Source organism: Ranitomeya variabilis, chromosome 8 (genome assembly GCF_051348905.1).
Source record: "Ranitomeya variabilis isolate aRanVar5 chromosome 8, aRanVar5.hap1, whole genome shotgun sequence".
Lineage (NCBI taxonomy): Eukaryota > Metazoa > Chordata > Amphibia > Anura > Dendrobatidae > Ranitomeya > Ranitomeya variabilis.
In genome coordinates, this window is record NC_135239.1 from 45425766 (window position 1) to 45448536 (window position 22771).

Sequence of the window (22771 nt, forward strand, 5' to 3'; positions counted from 1 at the left end):
AGATCATATTTTGATCTATACATGTTTAAATCTGATTGCGAACAGAGGATTCAGAAAGTGTTGAAAGCCAAAGGTGGATTTACAAAATACTAACAAAGTAATAAAAATTAAATTTAGATCTTTAGGAGCAAAACAGTAACAATGCAGTGACATGGCAAGAATCTGCATAACTAATCATATGCTAAATAGTTGCAAGTCAAATTCATGTATGAGATGGCCAAGATGATTGTCTATAAAGTAATGGTAGTCTCAAGTTCAAAGCTGAAGTGGATAATGAGATTTGGAGCCTGAAAGTCAAAAGTTCAAAACGTTGTTACCCTTTTGCTCTTCACTGTATGTTTTAATACAGTTTCCTAGGTTAATAATGGCAATCTATCCATAAAAATCAGATACCATAAGGAAGGCTCCATATGGGATAAAAAAAAATGTGCGCACCCATAGACTTAAATAGTCAAGTCTTGTCCGAGATACAGAAAAGAGTAGTGCATGTAGAGAAAATATTTTTCACCTGGTGAATTACAGTTGTCAGTGTGCTGACCTTAGCAGACTTTTTCTCCTGACTCCTCCATGCTTTTTCAATGAGGAGAGAGGAGAAAGCTGTCACAAGACTTCTGGCGGTGGCTTATCTCCTCTTAAAGAATTGGCTGTTGAAATTCCAACTGCCCCATTCTTCATACCCTCAACATCATCTGTCAGGGGAGAGTCGGGAGACCCCCATACACATCAAATAGAAGTCAGTGGGTTCGGGATAATTTAATGTACAGTATATGGGGGTATTGAGATTGGTGAGGGGCTGAAGAGTTCAGTACTGTTTTTGTGCTTCTTATTTGTTTTTGTTTTTTTACACTCTCTTATAATCCCTTATAAATTGTTGGTTTAGCCAAGCACGTATAGTCATATAGGGATAGGTGGTATCAATTGCTATGTAAAATATAAAAAATTGGAGTCCGGCTCAACAGGACTGGATTTTCCATTTATTTTTATTTTTCAAAAGAAAATATGGTGCATACAAAAGAAAAATGTACATGGTCGACATGACATGACCCAGTCGATGCTTTTTGTTTTCTTACTCATGAGTAAGACTGCCTAGTGCAGTCGAAACGCGTCGACTGGGTCATGTCGGCCATGTCAACTTTTCTTTTGTATGCACCATATATTCTTTTGAAAAAGAAAAGGAAAATCCAGTCCCGTTGAGCCAGACTCCAATTTTGTCTATTATCCTTGGCCGAGGCCGGTGTCTGAGCCCCAGGTGTATGAGCATAGAGCAACTAGGTGAGCTGGAATCAAGTTTCTATAACTGCTATGTAAAATATGGCTGTAGGTTTGCATCTCAAATAATCAATGACAAGGTCCAGCCCGCACTTCTCTGTAACTTGATTGTGTCATCGTAGAATCATCGAATGTTAGAGTTGGATGGGACCTCCAGGGTCATTGTATCCGCCCCCTGCTCAATATCTTGTAGTAGAAAAACAAATGTGCTTGACAAATGTTTGCTACCATCAATGCTCTTAAAAAAAATTATTAATTATGCTATTTTTTTTTAGTATTATAATTTCAACGGAAAGATCCCACACATTACCTATGAATACACAGTACCTCGTGCCCCAGAAGCACCGCTGCCTCTTCTTTCCGAACCAATACAACCTATTCTTCAAGCTCCAAGTAATATGCAAAGTGGAGCTCAGATTGAGTCTATGGACACTTTTAACTGGGGAAATGCTGAGGACACAGAAAGATCCTTTGTACCCCAAGATGGCGCTGCAAAAGAACAAGTGATTGTAGAAGACCAAACAGACAGTAAGCTCAATGTCCATTGATCCTTCAGTGGTGCTATAATGGAGAATGTAGATGTTTCTGGAGATTGCTAAACCTGGAGATATTGGAATTAAAATAGGAACATAGATTTTCTCGATTTGTTGTCTGTTACCTAATTGATGAACCCTCTAGTTTGGATTGAGTAAATTATTATCAAACTGGTGCTAAATGGAAAAAATAGATTAAAATTGATTCAATTCATCTTCAGCAGAACTATATAATATGTATAGGGGCGTCAAAACTATCTCCTGACATATAATGTTAGGACAGAGAAGGATTAGTCATGTTGATTTACACCACCAGATCCTTTTCCCAGAAGATAAACTTAGTGCCAGAAATGTAGCCCATTAAAAACAAATGCATGCTCAGCCGGGCTGAATGTTTATGCATATAGGGGACTCAGGAACCATGGCTGTGGTGTATAGACAAATTAAGGGGGTTGTCCATGAATAAAGTACGGTACATAGATCTTGAAATAATAATACGTTTCACAATTAGATGTGTTAAAAAAAATGTTCCTGTATTGGGTTAATCTTATTAATAGACCGCTACTATATACTGTGTAATGGACATGTCTGACCATGCAGAGCTGCTCCAGTTCATGGCTGGCTCATATAACAGCTCCTACTCGACTAGCTCGACTACTGCAACACCCTCCTCTGTGGCCTCCCCGCTAACTCTCTTGCACCACTCCAGTCTGTCCTCAACTCTGCTGCCCGGCTAATCCACCTCTCTCCTCGCTACTCCCCTGCTTCTCCCCTCTGCAAATTTCTTCACTGGCTCCCAATTCCCCAACGAATCCAGTTCAAACTACTAACACTGATCTACAAAGCCGTCCACAACCTGTCCCCTCCCTATATCTCTGAACTAATCTCCCAATATCTTCCCTCATGTAATCTCCGATCCTCCCAAGGCCTCCTACTCTCTTCCACACTTATTCGTACCTCACACAACCGCCTCCAAGATTTCTCCCGAATATCCCCCATCCTCTGGAATTCCATGCCTCAACACGTCCGACTATCCACCACCCTCAGATCCTTCAGACGGAACCTGAAAACCCATCTCTTCAAGAAAGCCTACAGCCTGCAATAACCATTCTGCCGCCTCGCCATCGCCAGAGCCGCCGCATCGCCATCGCCTCGCCCCCTACCTTCTGTCTCTTCCACACTATCCCATAGAATGTAAGTCCGCAAGGACAGGGTCCTCTCCCTTTTGTACCAGTCTGTCACTGTAAATGTGTTTACTGTAAACTATATCTGTAACTCTGTATGTAACCCTTTTCTCATGTACAGCACCATGGAACTAATGGTGCTATATAAATAAATAATAATAATAGTAGTAGTCAGGAGAGGAAGCATAAGTCACTTATGATAAGTGAGTATACAGCCAAAATAGCAGGGACTCGCAGCTGCTCCCCTCTGAGGTAAAACATTTCCCTGCCTGTTTTTTCACAGTGAGTGTTTCTGCCATGTGACTAATATTGTGAGCTCCTCATAAATCAAGTCAGTGACATATAAGCTCAGTGGTCACTGGAGTGACTATGTCACTACTTTCATTTATGATGAGCTTAAAGGGCCGTAGAGAGGTGGCAGAAACACTCTCTCCTGTGATAAAACAGGCAGGAAAATGTGTTACCTCAGGCAGGAAAATGAATTACCTCAAAAAGCATCAGCAGCAAGCCCCTGCTATTTTGTCTGTATACTCACTTATCATTAGCGACTTATGCCTCCCCCTGTCCAGAAGTTGTGGTATTTTAACTACCATGTACTGGAGCAGCTCTGCATGGTAAGACACAGCCATTACACAGTTCATATCAGGGGCACATTTATAAGATTATCTCAACACAGAAAAACATTTAACACATCAAATTGTGGTGTCCATCCTATCCAGGAAGACACAATAGGGTAATAAACTGCATTATTGAGTCCGTCTGACAAGACGGACACCACCAGAATGCAGATGAAACATAGTTCAAAGTTTTATGCTTTGGAGTTCGTTTAACTGAATCATCTCAATGACTCCATCTTGGTCACATGTTATTTTGGGGGGGATTTACAACAGAAACCCCAAATTGAGTCATCAATGGGCTGCAGATTGACTTGCTATACCATTGATCAGCTCGTTGATCATCTCTCGTTGCGGGTAACTTATCTGCCCGTGTACAAGGACCCACATACAAATTTCTGGGTTGAGCAATGCAAATCAAGCCTCATATGCCTTGTAAGACATTGCTCAAATGAAGCATTTTCAACATGCTGCCACTTCAAGTGAGATCTTTTCTGACTGATTGTTAAGTGAGGACTAAGTTCTTGCAGCAATGCTATTATAAATACATCCACATGTTTATCTGCAAGCCCAACCATATTGTGTATCTCAGCTCCTCTGCAAGAAATAAAACACACATGCTGATACATTTGCGTAGTCAAACACATTTTGCTTTAAGACGTCAGCTTTACAGTTCTTGGGTTTTTAATTTTTTTTTTTTGCGGAATGATTCACCCTTCTCCATATGCAATGTCAAATGTTGTGTAAATGTCATCACTACTCCATTTCCCTGTTTCAGGCCTCCAGCCCAGCACAGATGCTCCTCAGGGATTACTGCCGAGTGAATTATGGAGAATTTGTGATCAACATAGCCACTCTGTTCTCTGCCAGTCTCTCTTTGGTGGCAGTCCTGGGGGTCCGACCCTTGCAGAGTCCACACAGGAAGCAGAACAACTCAGGGACAGTTTGATGTTGCCAGCTGCTTATGAACATCTTGGATCAGTTTCCATGACACAGCCGCTCCAAGCACCCGGGTTCAGCAGGTACGCCTCTGTGCACTGTGTACTTGGACACAAATTTGTATTCTCTTAATTATTTATTGTTTTCTGCTGTTAATCAACTCCGTATTAAAGGTACTACCTAGGGATGGAGAGGAAATTAAATAAGAGCAGCAAAAGCTGGTCATTTTTGATCTGGAGAGAGGTCCTCTTTAAGGTCTACTTCCGTTGCTCAATATGTGTTTTGCAATGTAGGACAGAGGCAAGTGTAAAGAATTGCGGTGATGGAGGTGGCAGTGACGATTGAGTTCTTTAGCCCGCCTTTGTAGCCACATGAAAGCGCCAGTAAAGTAATAACTTGTATAATTCAGTCATTTTTTATTAGAGTTGGGTTACCAAATTCTTCTCATAATTTGGGATTAGATATTGTCCCATTTTAAGTATAACGTAGGAAGATGTGACCTGTGGTAGAGCGGTTGTCCACTCCCAAATGATGGACGGCTACCGGCATAAACAGATTTCAGTTTAAAAAATTTACAATACATTACAAGGATGTAACAAGCTTCATGGTCTGACCTCCATATATATTTTTAATTGCAGTGATTTATTATCAAGTCATGACGTCAGCCGGGCCGATATGTATCGTTGGAAGGTTTCTGCCTATTCACCGTGCAGCTCCACTTGCAGCTCAGGTAATGTTGGATTAACTCTTTATTGAAATGAGTTTCCTTGGTATAAAACACAAACATTGGAATCACCAAGGCAAAACTTCTAATTGCCCTAAGTCTGAATTTGGGGGTGAGGAGAATTTTTTTTTTATATTACAAATATACAACACCTTTTGATTTAAGCCAGTAACATTACTGACTCATTTACAGGCTTTTCTGTACCCTACGCTTTATTGAAACAGTTTGCATTATTTCTTTTTGCAGGTCTCAGTTCTACATATGCTTTATGCATCCGTTATGATGGAAGGGAAGTAGATGAGTCACATTGTGACCCGGTGATGAGGCCAGAACCTACTCAGGAATTCTGTGCAGGGCGAGATTGTATGCCAAGGTATGAGAGAAGGGCATGCTGTACTTTGCCATTCACTTTGGATTAAATAAAGTTTATGTGTGAAAAATAAATCATATTTCTCACTTGGCTAGGAAAAATAATAGTGTAGTTACTCGTGAAAGTCACAATGTTCAAATAACTTGGATCTCAAAGCTGATGGATCAGTAAACTAGAGGATGCTGGTGCTAGAAGGAACATTTACAATTATAACATCCCATCATGGAACATTGGCCTGCCTGTTAATATTTCCTGGAACTTCAAGTCTCATCTATAGAGGTGGATCCTCAAAGCCCTTGGTCTGTAATGCAGCACGGACAAGAGACGCTGGTGCAGGAAGACAATTTAGGTGGAACAACTAGAATTGTGGAAAAGCTGGAACAACGGCAAGAGGAGGTGAAATGGAACAGCTGAGGTGACCCAGCGATGTAGCAAAGTTGACTCGTAGAAGAGGAAATGGTGTAGTAGAGCTGAGTTCATACAGTGATGAAGCAGAGTTGAGAGAGGTCTTGGGAGCTTCCGTATAGTAGGCTGATTACACGGAGGTTAGATGCCACTGTTGGGTGCCAGTCCTGCCAGTGAGCACAATCGTAGTGGGAGAAGGAGAAGGACTTGTTTCGGCACTCCAAACAGGTTTGACTAAGTGTACAACTACCGCGCCAGAAACGCGTCAGCTTTTTTAAAATTTTTGTTTGTCTTTTAAAATAGGTTAAATAAATTTTGGATATTTTACCTGTTTGGAGTGCCGAAGCAGGGTTGACCCATCAATGAGGAATTAGTGTAGTAGAGCAGAATTTGCAATGGAACATCAACGTAGCAGACACAGCACAATGTTGTAACAATGTTGAGACAGCAATAAGGGATGGCTGTAGCAGAGTTGAATTTGTAAGGGAGGCGTGCTGGAACCACAAAATAGCAGAGTTGTACAGCAAACTCTGGCAAAATGCAGCTGTGCTGGAACCATTGAAAATCGAGCTTGGACAGTGGGGTTTCATATACTGTTTCTACAACATGAAGACCCGAATAGCAGAGTTTGCAGATGTGATGCAGTGCAGCAGCAGGAAAATCCAACTAGATGGATATGAAATGATGTGAGTAGAGTACATCATCATAACACTTTGGCAGAAAACAGGACTGGCTGGCCACGCTTTTGTTTCTCTTATTGAGAGCGTTGATCTTCTTTCATTTGGCTAAAATGCCACCAAAACAGTTCTTTCTTTTTTGATGATTGACATTAGAGCAATTGGACAAAGCCATTCCATCTTATCGGCTTCTTCCCTTCTATCCCACTTTCCATTTTCTCAGTTTCCAATCTTCCTTCTGCCTCAAATATGACACCGGACTGCACCATATTGATAATCCAAGTTTCCTTCCATCGTAGTGGAGATGTCTAGCTGTGAAACCCAGATGTAGTCCTTTGGTTTATAAAGTATGCTTTCTTTCTAACTACAGTGAATGTTTGCCTTATATTCTGGTCTCTTATTCTTTCTCGGAGATGGGAGTCAAGTGGTTGGAGCGAGTGCTCGCGAACCTGTGGTCAAGGAGTCCAAGTGCGCTCTGTACGTTGTTGGAAGATGCTTGCGCCAGGCCTGGACAGTTCTGTATATGATGAACAATGTGAAGGTGCACAGCTCCAAAGACCACCACAGAAGAAAGTATGCAAGAATAAACCATGTGGACCTCAGTGGGAGTTCTCAGATTGGTCAGAGGTATGTTTAGGACCTTACATACAACTCTATTGGTGATTGATGTATTAATTCCGAAAGAAAAGACATGAATTAATACATTTTCAGTCCCTTTAACAAAGTCAGTACAAAATGAAAAGGGTTGGTGATGAGAGGACCTCTTTCTTCTTTGGTCACTAAGTTGGCATGATAGCTGGAACATGGTAGATGAGCTGTTTAGAAGTTATTTTTTCTTGTTAATTATTTCCCTTTTGGCCACTGACTCACACTCTTAATATGATTAATATGTTTTGAAATTTCGGCTTTAATCATTTCATCACTTTCTTGAGGGTTACCCTTTTCTTCGCACCTCACCATATAATATGTTTTTCCTATTTGTTCAGTGCTCTGCAGGCTGCGGAACTGAGGGAGAAATGAAAAGGGACGTAAAATGCTCGGCAGAATCCAACCAGTGTGATGAAAGTGTTAAGCCTCCGAGTGAGAAGACATGCCTGGGCCCACCCTGTGATCATCACTGGACGACAACAGAATGGGGGCCGGTGAGTGTTATTGCAGTACTGGTGGTGCATATTGTGTCTTCTTAATTTGTTTCCTACTTTGTTTTCTTGGATTTATTTACACCGAACGCAACCCTTACAATAAAACTACCCCACTAATATTGTGCAGACCCAATATGGTGCCAAGACACCATTGAACTGTTGAGCCAGGAGCACCACAAAAACGTTGAAGGTGTCCTATGGTAACTGGAACTAAGACATTGGCAGCAGAAATTTTAAGTCCTGTAAATCGTGAGGTGTGGCCTAAGTAAGATGCTTGATCAGCTTCTGATCTCAGGAATTCCACCACTGTAGCAGTGGACAGGGCTCAGCAATTGCGCTCTGACCGATCAGCACGTACTCAACAAAAAACATTGCTTTGTCTGATCTGACAGCTTTCTGTCACAGCCAGAATTAACTATTTCAGCAATTTGCGCTACCATAACCCCCCTATATAATCAGCCCAGATGTGTTAGTCTTCAATCCTCTCCTAGTAAAGTGATTTGCAAAGTTTATAATAGATAAAAAAAAAGTTTAGTTACTCTTTCCATAATAGCACTTGTCAACTTTCTGCCAGATTTCTTAAAATCTTCTACATTTCTACAAAGTCAACAATGGGTCAAATGAAACATCATTTTGGAAACAAGCCATAACAACTCGGATAAGGTGTTATCTGAGCATGCTCGGGTACTAACCGAGTGTCTTCTGCGTACTCCAAAAATATGTTCGAGTCCCCGCGGCTGCATGTCTCGCAGCTGTTTGACAGCCGCAACACATGGAGGGAGGGATTGCCTGTTTGTTAGGCTGTTCTGCATGTGTTGCGGCTGTTGAACAGCTACGATATATGCAGCCGCGAGGACTCTAATATATTTTTTGAGCACATGGTTAGCACACAACTGTGCTCGGATAATGCCTTATCCGAGCATGTTGGCTCATCACTAGTACCAAGCATTCCTGAATAAAGTACACTTCGTCAAGAAATGTCAATCTAAATCTCTATCCAAGATAAGTAACAGCATCTGGCCCCATGAAAGCTTCATAGAAACCACGTTTTCGCCTTGGAGAAAAAATTATAGCTACCCCATCTACTAAAAAAGACCACCTTTCTGCTCTTAGGAATACACATATTTTCTACATGTGTAAGGATTTTTAGACCTAACATACAGATCCTGACCAGGTGCTCTACTGCACTTACATAAGCTTAATCTCATCCCTAGTAGCACCTGCTGGAGATGGAAGTAAAGCAAGATTGGGGTCAGTAGCTCACATCTGGTCATTCTCCCCCGCAATGTAAATACTTGGGGAAGGAATAACGACAGTAATTACACAAATCTGCTTTAACACTACAGATTTGATTCAGAACTTTCCATGCCTACCGTAAATATTCTGCAGCAGGTATATGGATTTTATTCATGCCGCATTCAAATAAATAGAACAGTTGCAGAAATTTATTTGCAAATTTACTCAAATCCCATAATTTATCCCACTTTAAATATGATATGTGCTGCCAATGCGCTTATATTATTCCTTGCAGAACGTAATCTCTCTATATCACATGTGTCAAACTCTGGCCTGCGGGTCAAATCTGGCCTGGGAGATGATAACATTTGGCCAGCTACACTGGGCACTACATTGCCACCCAAAATCCTTTGCTGATCTTCAGATTTCAGGATGCCTTGCACACAGTCAAGGCACCCAGTGCCAGAGGCAGCAAAACAACCCAAAAATATATTTGAACCTCCACCATATTTGACTGAAGGTACTGTGTTATTTTCTTTGTAGACCTCATTCTGTTTTCGGTAAACAGTGGAATGATGTGCTTTACCATAAAGCTTTATTTTAGTCTCATCTGTCCAGAAGACGTTTGCCCAGAAGGATTTTGGCTTACTCGCATACATTTTTGCAAACTGCAGTCCAGCTTTTTTATATCTCTACGTCCTCCAGTGTCTCCGGCCATAGTGTTTCATTTCATTGAAATGTCAGCGGATGATTCAGGCTGATACTGATGCACCCAGAACTTGCAGGACAGCTTGAATTTCTTTGGAACTTGAATGGGGCTGCCTATCCACCATCCGGTCTATCCTGCTTTGCAACATTTTATAAATTTTTCTGTGACGGTCATGTCCACGGAGATTAACTATAGTGGCATGGGTTGTAAACTTCTTGATTATGCTGCGCACCGTGCACAAAAGAACATCAAGATATCTGGACATGGACTTGTAACTTTGAGATTGTTGATATTTTTGAACAATTTTGGTTCTCAAGTCCTCAGACAGCTCTCTTCTCTTTCTGTTCTCCATGCTTAGTGTGGCTCACACAGACAAACAATGCAAAGATTGAGTCAACTTCTCCCCTTTTTATCTGGTTTCAGGTGTGATTTTTATATTTCCCTCACCTGTTACTTGCCATGGGTGAGTTTGAACAAGCATCACATGTTTGAAACAAATATGTTTACCCACAATTTTGGAAAGGTGTCAACAATTTTGTCCAGCCTATGTTGGGTGTTTTGTGTGAAATTATGTCCAATTTGCATTTTCTCTGTTTTTTTGTGTTCTTCCAGTACACACAATGGAGATAAACATGTGTATAACCAAAAAAAAGGGGAAACTGTAATCATTTTCTGGGAGAGATACTTCATTTTCTGGAGCAGTTTCAAGGGTGCCAACACTTTCAGCCATGTCTGTATAATGTATTGACTAAATATACCCTATAGTAATGGGAGAAACAAGGTAGTAAATGTCTGAAAGATGTCAAAATATAACACTCATACCAACATAAATAGTGGGAATTAGGGGGCAAGACAACCACATGTGTTCCGTCGCTAAATGTGGCTTCTTCAGGGGGTTCACAGTCCTGGCAATATTAAAACTCAAACTGTATTTAAATAAGAATGTATATTGCTTACATGCAAATAATTTTTTTTACATACAGTGCAGTAAGACCTGTGGAGCAGGACACCAGCTTAGAGAAGTGAAATGTTACCAAGGGGACGAATTAAGCCAGGGATGTGATCAGTCTACAAAACCAGAAAGTGGACAGGTCTGCCAAGTTCATTCATGTCCAACCGAAGCCCCAGGTAAGAAGCCTTGCTATAATTCTCTAGATATTGTAAGAAGCATGTGCACGTATGATTGTGCACAGATATTCTGCTCTGGCCAAATGAATATTTTTTTGCTTAATCAGGACTCCTCAGCCCTCCCGACCTGTCCGCATTAGTAAATACTTACATTTCTTATGAAATAACAGTTCTGGAAAAATCTTTTCTTAGAACTCTATTTTTGCCATTTCTTCTGTACGCGTGTGAATTAATTGAAAATTAAGTGCTACTATTCATCTTGTTGGCTATTTTCTGTGATACTGTCTTAATTCATGCTGACAGTGTCAGCGAGCGCAGGGCCATACTTTATTAACAAGAGCAATGGTAATATGTAGCCGTCAATGTTTTCCGACATATACAGGAGGAGTAACAAAGGAACGGCACGATAAAGAGTTGTACAACAGAACCACCAATGTTGTTATTTCACAGGGAGTACAAGAATTTACTAAAGCAAACATGTCCGGAATAGAGTTGAGCAAAACGATTTACATGATTGTGGTCCAGTGGCCAATTCAGTATTCCGCGGGCACTGGACGGGAACCCTGCGAGATGCCTCCTACTTGCCAGTATTCCTGGCGCCTCTTCTTATTTGTAGGCTTGGCGCAAAGTCATGTTTGTAGCGTCACGCAGGGAATATTGCGGCAGATTTTTGAAAATTGCATAATTTTTAGATGATGTCTAAAAATTAGTCAACGTTATCTCAGTAGCTTGTGCAGTTTGATACACTTGGCTAATCTTTAGACATGTTTGTCTAGCTTTACATTTTAGTTGTATATGTCACCTAGAAATGTTAGCAGCTAGCCATTGGGTCAATGTAAATAAATCCATTTTAGTGGGATTATTTTGTGGCAGTAATTACATATATTCCCATTTCGTTAGGTTACATTTCCTTGTCCCACGAGACAGAAAACATGCTGTTGCATGGGTTGTATGTAAGAATTGTCACAGAATTCATTAAGACTGGGGTTTTACATGCCAGTTTTGATGAAGAGTGATCTTGAGTAAGATGCACCAAATCCATTAAAGCGTTGTCCAAGCCACTTACAGTGGACAAGTGCTTTACCGCAAGTATGTGATTTGCCTACATTCGGTCACATGCCGACTAGACGTGCACGGTCTCACTCAATACAGTGAGTCTGGACACGTCTAGTTGGGTTGTGATTGGAAATATGCAAATCATATACGCACACTCACATGACTGCCGCTCCTGGTGCCGGCACTGGAGAATCCTGAGAGCATGCACTGTGCATGCTGTAAGGATTGACAAGTCTTCAGTCACATATAATGACTGCAAACTTGAACCCCAAGCCTGGACAACCCCTTTTAGATGCGCACGCTTTTTAATGAATTTGGTACATCTTTCAGCTACTGTCTAGTCAGGGACTGTATTATATTTCTGTCGTAATTTATGCCAATTTTGTTGCCATTTTGGCCCCATACCCTGTTGCTGAAGCTTTGCCTACTCTGCACTACATAACGCCAAAGGTTGCAAAACTTGCGATATGTGAAGCAGTTTTACAGCAGGAAGTTGACGTACACTTCTTGAATAATTGACACGCTAAAGGAAACCTGTGAGCATCAAAATATCTCCTTTCTTTACAAAAGCATATAAAATTGCAGAGCTAATAGCTTTTGCAAAACAAATAGAGGGAGATTTACAAAATTAAAGAGATCCTGTCAGCAGGATTTATCAGTATAAAGTACAGGTTTGCCCATAATGGCGCTATTACACTGATTAAATTGATGCCTTTGTTAAAGGAAGTTTTCTTCTGATGGCTTCTTCTGTGCCTATATGGCCTTCTATTTCATGTATCTACTGTAAATCTAATTTTGTTAGCCAAGAGGGTGTGGTTATCAACTCTTCTCTGTGAGTGTCTTCTTGATGGTCCCACCCAGTTGCCTAAATAGACTAGATACAGGGAAGAGGAGACCATATCTCAGGAACAGAGAGGTACAAAAACAAAATAAGGATAACATGAGATTCAGGAGAATGGTGGGATTTATAACAGTTAAAAAACAATTACACATTTATAGCAATTGACAGGTGCTCTTTAAATGGGTCGGAGCTGCAATACTTGACTCCCCTATAGACAAAAGTGGTGCTGTTTCTTGAAGAGGCAGAGATGTCCTACAACCCACATCACAAGTATAGGGGGGATAAGCCCTAGGCAGAGCCTGGTGGGAGATGTATGTAAACGTACACCCACTCAGAACCAGAAGAAACACAGTACCAGTAACCAGACCTGATGGCTTTACATCACTGTAGACAGGAGATAAGGTAAACAGTTTGTATACTGATAATGTGGGCAGAAAGCATCCAAACATACTGACATGAGAAATCCCAGAGGGAATACAACACGTGGATCAGTTATACGCCTGTATGCTCAGCATCTTCGTCTTCAGGCACACTGCTCTGTCCTTCTCTGATCTTCATTTGTATTGATGTACTGTAGTCTTACATGCCTGCAGTTCTTTTCCTTTCGCTTATCTTTTAGCTCATCAGTCTCTATTCATCACCTTTAAATCTCACCCATCAGATAATGTGGGAACAGAAGGATGAGGCATGCTGAATATAGACATTTAATTCTTCTATATATCTCTGTAAAGATAATGTCACTGTTTCATATCTGACTGTGGCCTATGGACTCCTTGAGTGCCAGCTAAGCCGCACTATGAGATCTGTAGTGTGCTGGACTGTCGGTTTTGTGAGTGCCGGTCCAGTCATTCAGTCTGATCCTGTTGCATGCTGGGCTGTCAGCATTTTGATTGACAGTCCTGCTGCTCAATCTGGTCTAGCCTGCTGGCATTTCCCCAGGTGTCTCTGGTATTTCATTATTTTTAAGCTATTTAGCTGAGTTGCTGTCTGTAGTCCAGTGTCAGTTGTAGCTTTGCTTCAGTTAAGTGTGTGTGCTAGCTCTGTGTCTGTCTTCTTGATCTTGCTGCTAACCACAGATTTGTTGTGACTATTCTTGTGGATTATCCCTTTTGCTTTTGATGCTCTTTAACTTTAGGTATCTGACCCCAGACTTGGCCTCTAACTATCCGTTTGTCATACTCCTTGGTCTTGACTAGAGATGGGTGGACCCCTGGCTGTTCGGGTCCGGTAGCTTTGGCTTAACAGTTAATAAAAAGTCCAGGTTTGGATTCAGGTCTGGGTACTGTTCTGGTACCCGAACCTGAACAGTACACGGACCTGAACCCGAACACAGACCCCATTCACTTGAATGGGGAACCCGAACATACAGTGTTTGCCACGCTGTCATGTACACTTTTACTTTTTTATTTAAAAATAACAAACACTGTTATATTCACCTAACGCCCATTCCATTGAATCCCCCACTCGTCCATCAAGGCTGGGAACCACTGGGAAATGAGCTGCTGCGAGTGTAGCATCAGAGACTAGCAGTGACGTCATCAAGGTTACCGCCGATCACTGAGGCTGTGTTCCCAACCGGGCCCCTGAACTGCGGTGACCTCGGTGAGATCCCTGCTAGCACAGTAAGCCTTTTTCTCACTGTGCAAGTGGTGATCTCACCGAGGTCACCGCAGTTCTAACCCGGCTGGGAATGCAGCCTCAGTGTCCTGCGGTAACCTCAATGATGTCACCAGCAGCTCATTCCCCAGTGGTTCTCAGCCTTGACAGACGCATTTTGGCACCGTCCAGGTTTTAAACTGCTTATACCCAGATGTGTGACAGAACGTCGGACAGGTGAGGGATATGGTTGTTTTTTATTTTCGTTTTATTACAGGAGAAAAGGGATTCAGTGGAGTGGGTGTTAGGTGAGTATAACAGTGTTTGTTATTTTAAATAAAAAAGTAAAAGTGGGCGGCTGCGGGCTGCTATTTTTAGGCTGGAAGAACAATGTCCATGGCTCCTTACCAGCCTGAGAATACCAGCCCCCAGCTGTCTGCTTTAGCTTGGCTGGTTGTCAAAAATGGGGGTGACCCCACATTTTTTTAAAAAATATTTATTTAAATAATGTAAAAAATCGGAGCGGGGAGCCCTCTATTCTTGATAACCAGCCTTGCTAATGCTGACTGCTGAGGGTTGCAATCCCCAGCTGTGAGTTTTGCCTGGGTGGTTATCAAAAATACAGAGGAACCCACACCGTTTTTTTAAATTATTTATTTAGAGAGCAGGTGTCGGCTGATGAATAATACCATCAGCAGCTGCCTGCTCTCGCTGTTATTAGCGGCAGCAGGAGTAGGCTGATGGGAGCAGTAGTCCCATCCCATCAGCTGACGCCAGTGACTGGAGGTAAAAGTTTTACCTCAGCTCACTGCTGCTGGCTCACGCTGTCTGACCGGCGGTAATGATTTTACCACCGATCAGAAGTAGTGTTTGCTGTGCTGTCATGCACATGACAGCACGTCAAACACCCAGTGTTTGGGAGTCCAACCCGAACAGTAAAACGGACTACCTGGTGAAGTCCATGCTTGGTGTCCGTGACTGAGCAGTAGGTGTTCGGTACAGATGCGGAACTTTACTTTTCGGGTTCGCCCATCTCTAGTCTTGACGTACCCTCCTGGAATTTGACCCTGGACTGTTACCTGACCACACGTTTGTCTTACCCCTCTGTATTATGAGCACTCCTGGCATCTGACCTCGGACCTCCTGACTACCTTGTCTCACAGCTTGAATATTAGTAGTGACTCAGAGTCACAGATAAGCTTCTTGCAGAGGTGTTTGTTGGATGCTCACTCCTCTCCCCCCATAGAGAGTGCATGCCCGCTTGGCTAAAAATGCTTTTGTATGTAGTAGAGATGCACAGAAATGTTTTAGTCGCCCAAGTGTTTGGCTGACAGCTTTCTTATGTGTACAGCCGCCTTGTAGGTCTTATGCTCATAAGCAAAGCAGTGTCCATGGATCTTATGGAGCTGTCATACAGTCATGTGATTGGGTAATATTTTTTGTAGACCATCTGCTACTCAATAAAAGGCCATATTTTTTATGCAGTTTTTGTAGTCAGGGGTCATCATGCAACATTTTATCAGTAAATCTCTTATATGTTTAATTTATGTTTCTTATGTAGCACCGACATATTCCACTGTGCTATACACACATTTTTATCAATCCCCATTCCATGCCGGATCACAATCTAAATTCAGTATGGTTAGAAACCAGTACGAGCAATGGGAAAGCAGACACACTCCATGCTGTTTAATATGCCTTTCCTGGGAAAGGATGTGTTAAAAAAGAATGGAATTCACAATTCTCCTGGTGGCTGTTGTCAAACTTGACAACTGATAACCCTCTAGCACCTTAGGCTCTGTTCAGACTTCTGCTGTGTTGTTCCCTTGGATTCAGTGGTTTTGAGAACAAATGTATCCTTTAGCCTTTCTAGATAGGGTGTGTGGCAACTAGGGATTTGTTAAGTTGGGTAATTAGTTATGAAGCAGTGAGATATATGATATATATATATATATATATATATATATATATATATATATATATATATATATATATATATATATATATATGGTCCAGAGCAAAAGTTTGGACACACCTTCTCATTTAAATATTTTTCTGTATTTTCATGACTATGAAAATTGTAAATTCACACTGAAGGCATCAAAACTATGAATTAACACATGTGGAATTATATACTTAACAAAAAAGTGTGAAGCAACAGAAAATATGTCTTATATTCTAGGTTCTTCACAGTAGCCACCTTTTGCTTTGATGACTGCTTTGCACACTCTTGGCATTCTCTTGATGAGCTTCAAGAGGTAGTCACCGGGAATGGTCTTCCAACAATCTTGAAGGAGTTCCCAGAGATGCTTAGCACTTGTTGGCCCTTTTGCCTTCACTCTGCGGTCCAGCTCACCCCAAACCATCTCGATTGGGTTCAGGTCTGGTGACTGTGGAGGCCAGGTCATCTGGCCTAGCACCCCATCACTCTCCTTCTTGGTCAAATAGCCCTTCCACAGCCTGGAGGTGTGTTTGGGGTCATTGTCCTGTTGAAAAATAAATGATGGTCCAACTAAACGCAAACCGGATGGAATAGCATGCCGCTGCAAGATGCTGTGGTAGCCATGCTGGTTCAGTATGCCTTCAATTTTGAATAAATCCCCAGCAGTGTCACCAGCAAAGCACCCCCACACCATCACACCTCCTCCTCCATGCTTCACGGTGGGAACCAGGCATGTAGAGTCCATCCGTTCACCTTTTCTGCGTTGCACAAAGACACGGTGGTTGGAACCAAAGATCTCAAATTTGGACTCATCAGACCAAAGCACAGATTTCCACTGGTCTAATGTCCATTCCTTGGGTTCTTTAGCCCAAACACATCTCTTCTGCTTGTTTCCTGTCTTTAGCAGTGGTTTCCTAGCACCTATTTTACCATGAAGGCCTGCTGCACAAAGTCTCCTCTTAACAGTTGTAGAGATGTGTCTGCTGCTAGAACTCTGTGTGGCATTGACCTGGTCTCTAATCTCAGCTGCTGTTAACCTGCAATTTCTGAGGCTGGTGACTCGGATAAACTTATCCTCAGAAGCAGAGGTGACTCTTGGTCTTCCTTTTCTGGGGTAGTCCTCATGTGAGCCAGTTTCTTTGTAGCACTTGATGGTTTTTGCAACTGCACTTGGGGACACTTTCAAAGTTTTCCCAATTTTACAGACTGACTGACCTTCATTTCTTAAAGTAATGATGGCCACTCGTTTTTCTTTACTTAGCTGCTTTTTTCTTGCCATAACACAAATTCTAACAGTCTATTCAGTAGGACTATCAGCTGTGGATCCACCAGACCTCTGCTCAACACAACTGATGGTCCCAACCCCATTTTTAAGGCAATAAATCCCACTTATTAAACCTGACATGGCACACCTGTGAAGTGAAAACAATTTCCGGTGACTACCTCTTGAAGCTCATCAAGAGAATGCCAAGAGTGTGCAAAGCAGTCATCAAAGCAAAAGGTGGCTACTTTGAAGAACCTAGAACATAAGACATATTTTCAGTTGTTTCACACTTGTTTGTTAAGTATATAATTCCGCATGTGTTAATTCATAGTTTTGATGCCTTCAGTGTGTATTTACAATTTTCATAGTCATGAAAATACAGAAAAATCTTTAAATGAGAAGGTGTGTCCAAACATTTGCTCTTTTCTATATATATATATACACTGCTCAAAAAAATAAAGTGAACACTTAAACAACAGAATCTAACTCCAAGTGAATCAAATTTCTGTGAAATCAAACTGTCCACTTAGGAAGCAACACTGATTGACAATCAATTTCACATTCTGTTGTGCAAATGGAATAGACAACAGATGGAAATTATTGTCAATTATCAAGACACCCTCAATAAAGGAGTAGTTCTGCGGGTGGGGACCACAAACCACATCTCAGTACCAATGCTTTCTGGCTGATGTTTTGGTCACTTTTGAATGTTGGTTGTGCTTTCACACTCGTAGTATCATGAAACGAACTCTACAACACACACAAGTGGCTCAGGTAGTACAGCTCATCCAGGATGGCACATCAATGTGAGCTGTGGCAAGAAGGTTTGCTGTGTCTGTCAGCGTAGTGTCCAGAGGCTGGAGGTGCTACCAGGAGACAGGCCAGTACACCAGGAGATGAGGAGGGAGCCGTAGGAGGGCAACAACCCAGCAGCAGGACTTCTACCTCTGTGCAAGGTTTGAAACTGACTCCATGATGATGGTCTGAGGGCCCGATGTCCAGAGATGGGGGTTGTGCTCACAGCCCAACACCGTGCAGGATGCTTAGCATTTGCCACAGAACATCAGGGTTGGCAAATTCGCCACTGGCGCTCTGTGCTCTTCACAGATGAAAGCAGGTTCACACTGAGCACATGTGACAGAATTTGGAGATGCCATGGAGAGCGATCTGCCTGCAACATCCTTCAGCATGACCGGTTTGGCAGTGGGTCAGTAATGGTGCTGGGTGGCATTTTTTTGGAGGGCCGCACAGCCCTCGATGTTCTCGCCAGAGGTAGCTTGACTGCCATTAGGTACCGAGATGAGATCCTCAGTCCCCTTGTGAGACCATATGCTGGTGCGTTTGGCCCTTGGTTCTTCCTAATGCAGGACTGTGTCAGACCTCATGTGGCTGGAGTGTGTCAGCAAGATGAAGGCATTGAAGCTATGGACTGGCCCGCCCATTCCCCAGACCTGAATCCGATTGAACATATCTGGGACTTCAATGTCTCGCTCTATCCACCAACGTCACGTTGCACCACAGACTGTCCAGGAGTTGGCGGATGCTTTAGGCCAGGTCTGGGTGGAGATCCCTCAGGAGACCATGACCCCGCCTCATCAGGAGCATTCCCAGGCGTTGTAGGGAGGTTATACAGGCACGTGGAGGCCACACACAATACTGAGCATCTTTTCCTTGTCATGAGGCATTTCCACTGAAATTGGATCATCCTGTAATTTGATTTTTCACTTTGATTTTGAGTATCATTCCAACTCCAGACCTCCATGGGATATTCATTTTGATTTACATTGATAATTGCTATGTTTTATTGTTATGAACATATTCCACTATGCAATGAATACAAATTTGCAACTGGAATATTTCATTCAGAGATATCTAGGATGTGGTATTTTAGTGTTCCCTTTATTTTTTTGAGCAGTGTATATATATATATATATATATATATATATATATATATATATATATACATATTTAAAGAGAGAGAAGAAAGACAAAAAGCAGCGGAAAAAAAAAAGATTGTTGGGTGCAAAAGCATCCCAGGCATATACCAAACTTTGTAAATAAATCCAAAAAATGAAGGCAGCACACCAGTAGATAAGGATTCACGTGCAATTTAATGGCCCATCATCGATGTTTCGGTCCAAGATGTAGACGGTTTTCAAGCAATCCAAAAGTGCAAGTGCATGGTATTTATGCCAACCAAATTACATAGGTATTTAACAGCAATTACAACAGTTCTATGCTATATATAAATCATATACATAAGGCATAGACATAATGTGATAATAATCCATAGTATGTGCTATAGTGCATAATTTATAAGACATACAGTACATACACATAAGTAAATATTAGCATCAACAACATAATTGGTGATCTGTGACAGCTGTAAACAAATGATCTGAGTAGTAGTAAGAGAAGGCAGAGGTTATGTCCTTGTGTAGAGACAATAATGTGGATCCAGACCTAACTTGTTATTTTACTGATGTCATAGTTTCCCTTACACCATACAGAACCTAGTTCAATGTGTAGGGCTGGAATAATGCACATTCTACAAGAAAATGTTGATTAGGCTTTTTCTGTTGTATCCTAAAAGCTCTTGTGACATTACAAGAATATGAGTATTTTACTTTCGCACCATATAAATGATAATTAGAGATTGGAGGCAGTACACAGTGTAGGAGATAACATTGCAGACTGTTGTTTGGCCATCGGCCATCTTTCACAACTCCTCCAATGTTCCTGTATTCACTATGATAGAGCCAGTGCCAGACTCTACCGCTATAGGCGGGTTCAGACTACTTTAGTCTAATGTGTATGGGGGCTTTAATGGGGAAGACCCCTCGGACTGCTTAGTAAGAATGACTGAGCGTACTCTAAAGAGTTATCCTCGTCTCAATTAGTCAGGAATAACTAAGTCCAGCTCTGAGCACTTAAGCTGAGCCTAAGAAAACGGCTGAGCTACTTAGAAGTTATGGTAACAGAATACCGCAATGTGCTCAATACGCTACTCTATTTCTCATTCATGTTAATCCCCATTCATTTCTATGGGAGTTATAGAACCAGTGTAGTTCGTCTGATTGCTAGGCTCTGGCGAGAGTTAACCTGTTTCCAATAGGCATAAGGTAGAAAGACGAAGGTAGAAGAACATAGAATAGCACCTAAACACAACAAATGTAAACTCTACAGTAAATCCCTCCCAAAGATACAACTATCAGGCCAATAGAAAAAAAAGTTTTAGCACCCAAAAATGTTCCCATATTTAAAATATACTTCCTGACAGAAGTTATGACGCTTATCCATGTTATGTAAATAAACGCTTATAACCTGACGTTAAATTCATCCATTGGTTGTATAAATTATTCTTTTGCAAGCCGAAACCCCCCGAAATGTGGTTTAGGTTAAGAAAATAAATTGGCATCAATGCAATGAAATATTGATCATTTAATGGACACAGAATGGTCAGATTTTGGCAAATCTGTTTTGTTGCCTGGTCATATAATGCACCCAATTCTAATTTACATCCTCACCTGTGCTCAGTAAATGATCGGTTAATTAGTGTGTGTATAAAAAGAAAACCAGCTCCCCAGACCTTCACTTGAACTATAACTTGAGCTCTGACAACATGCCAAAAATCCACCCTGCAACCAAAGCCTGGATTATCAAGAGGCTGAAGACCAGATCCACTGCAGAGGTGGCACCTTTAATGTGTCTCAGCGTCAAGTTCAAAGAATTAAAAACAAATTTGAAGAGACTGGAGATGTGTTTGACAATCCCAGGTCCGGCAGACCCCGCAAGACAACTGCTCAGGAGGAACGTTTGTTGGTTAGAAAATCCAAAGCAAGCCCCGCTTCCACTGCAGCAGAGCTCCAACAGGCCTGGTCACCTCAAGTCCCTGTGTCAACTAGAACAGTTTGTAGGATTCTGTCTCGAAATGGCCTCTATGGTCGAATCAGTGCCCAGAAGCCAGCACTAAACAAAAGGCAAATGAAAAACCGTGTGGCATTTGCAAAGTCCCACAACCTGCTAAACAGATGGACGCTGGAAAAGTGGCCGAAGGTGGATTTCTCTGATGAATCTTCAGTAGAATTACACCACAGCTGCCGCAAATACTACAGGAGACCTACTGGAGCCCGAATGGATCCAAACTACACCCAGAAAACAGTTAAATTTGGTGGTGAAAAGATCATGGTCTGGGGTTACATTCAGTATGGGGGGTGCGAAACATTTGCAAGGTGGAAGGCAATATCAATAGCCTAAAATATCAAGAAGTATTAGCTACCTCCTTATATTCCAAATCATAAAAGGGGTCAAATTCTGCAGCAGGATGGTGCTCCATCTCATACATCCATCTCTACAACAAAGTTCCTCCAGGCAAAAAAGATCAAGGTGCTCAAGAACTGGCCAGCCCAGTCACCAGACATGAGCATCATTGAGCATGTTTGGGGTAGGATGAAAGAGGAAGCTTGGAAGACAAAACCAAAGAATCTAGATGAACTCTGGGAGGCATGTAAGACTGCATTCTTTGCTATTCCTGATGGCTTCATTAATAAATTGTATGAATCATTGTTGAACCGCGTGGATGCAGTCCTTCAAGCTTCAAGTCACACAAAATGTTAAATATGACTCTAATAGCACCAAAACTTCATTCACCAATGTTATGCAACATATATTTGTATTTTAAGTTAATTCTTTGTTTGAATATAACATTACTCTGTGGGCAACAAAACTTTTGTCTTGCCAAAATCTGACCATTCTGTGTCCATTAAATGATCAATATTTCTGCATTGATGCCAATTTATTTTCTTAACGTAAACCACATTTTGAAGGGTTTCAGCTTTCAAAAGAATAATTTATACAATCAATGAATGAATTTAACATCAGGTTATAACCTTTTATTTATATAACATAGATAAGCGACATAACTTCGGTCAGGGAGTGTAATTGTCCAGAACTACAAAAAAAAAATCAGCTTCTTTTCCATGATCAGCACTGCAATGCGTTTCCAATGGGAAAAGTAAAGGATCAGACATTGACATTGTATTTCCGTGATTCGTCTCTTCCCCCACATCATCTGTTGGGGGAGAGTCAGAAGACCCCCATACACATCAGGTTGGTGGGCCGTTCCCAATGAAATTGGCATCT

General features: G+C 41.6%; 1 protein-coding gene across 1 annotated transcript in view; it reads left to right on the forward strand.

Annotated features, from left to right (window-relative positions):
• The window catches only part of LOC143788493 (ADAMTS-like protein 2), a 63459-nt gene that overhangs the window by 36884 nt on the left and 3804 nt on the right, over positions 1-22771 (forward strand). Inside the window, exons 9-15 of the mRNA XM_077278189.1 lie at positions 1545-1797; positions 4379-4622; positions 5178-5269; positions 5510-5636; positions 7129-7342; positions 7702-7857; positions 10786-10930. Coding sequence (XP_077134304.1) covers positions 1545-1797; positions 4379-4622; positions 5178-5269; positions 5510-5636; positions 7129-7342; positions 7702-7857; positions 10786-10930 — 1231 coding nt within the window. The remainder of the gene's footprint in view (positions 1-1544; positions 1798-4378; positions 4623-5177; positions 5270-5509; positions 5637-7128; positions 7343-7701; positions 7858-10785; positions 10931-22771) is intronic.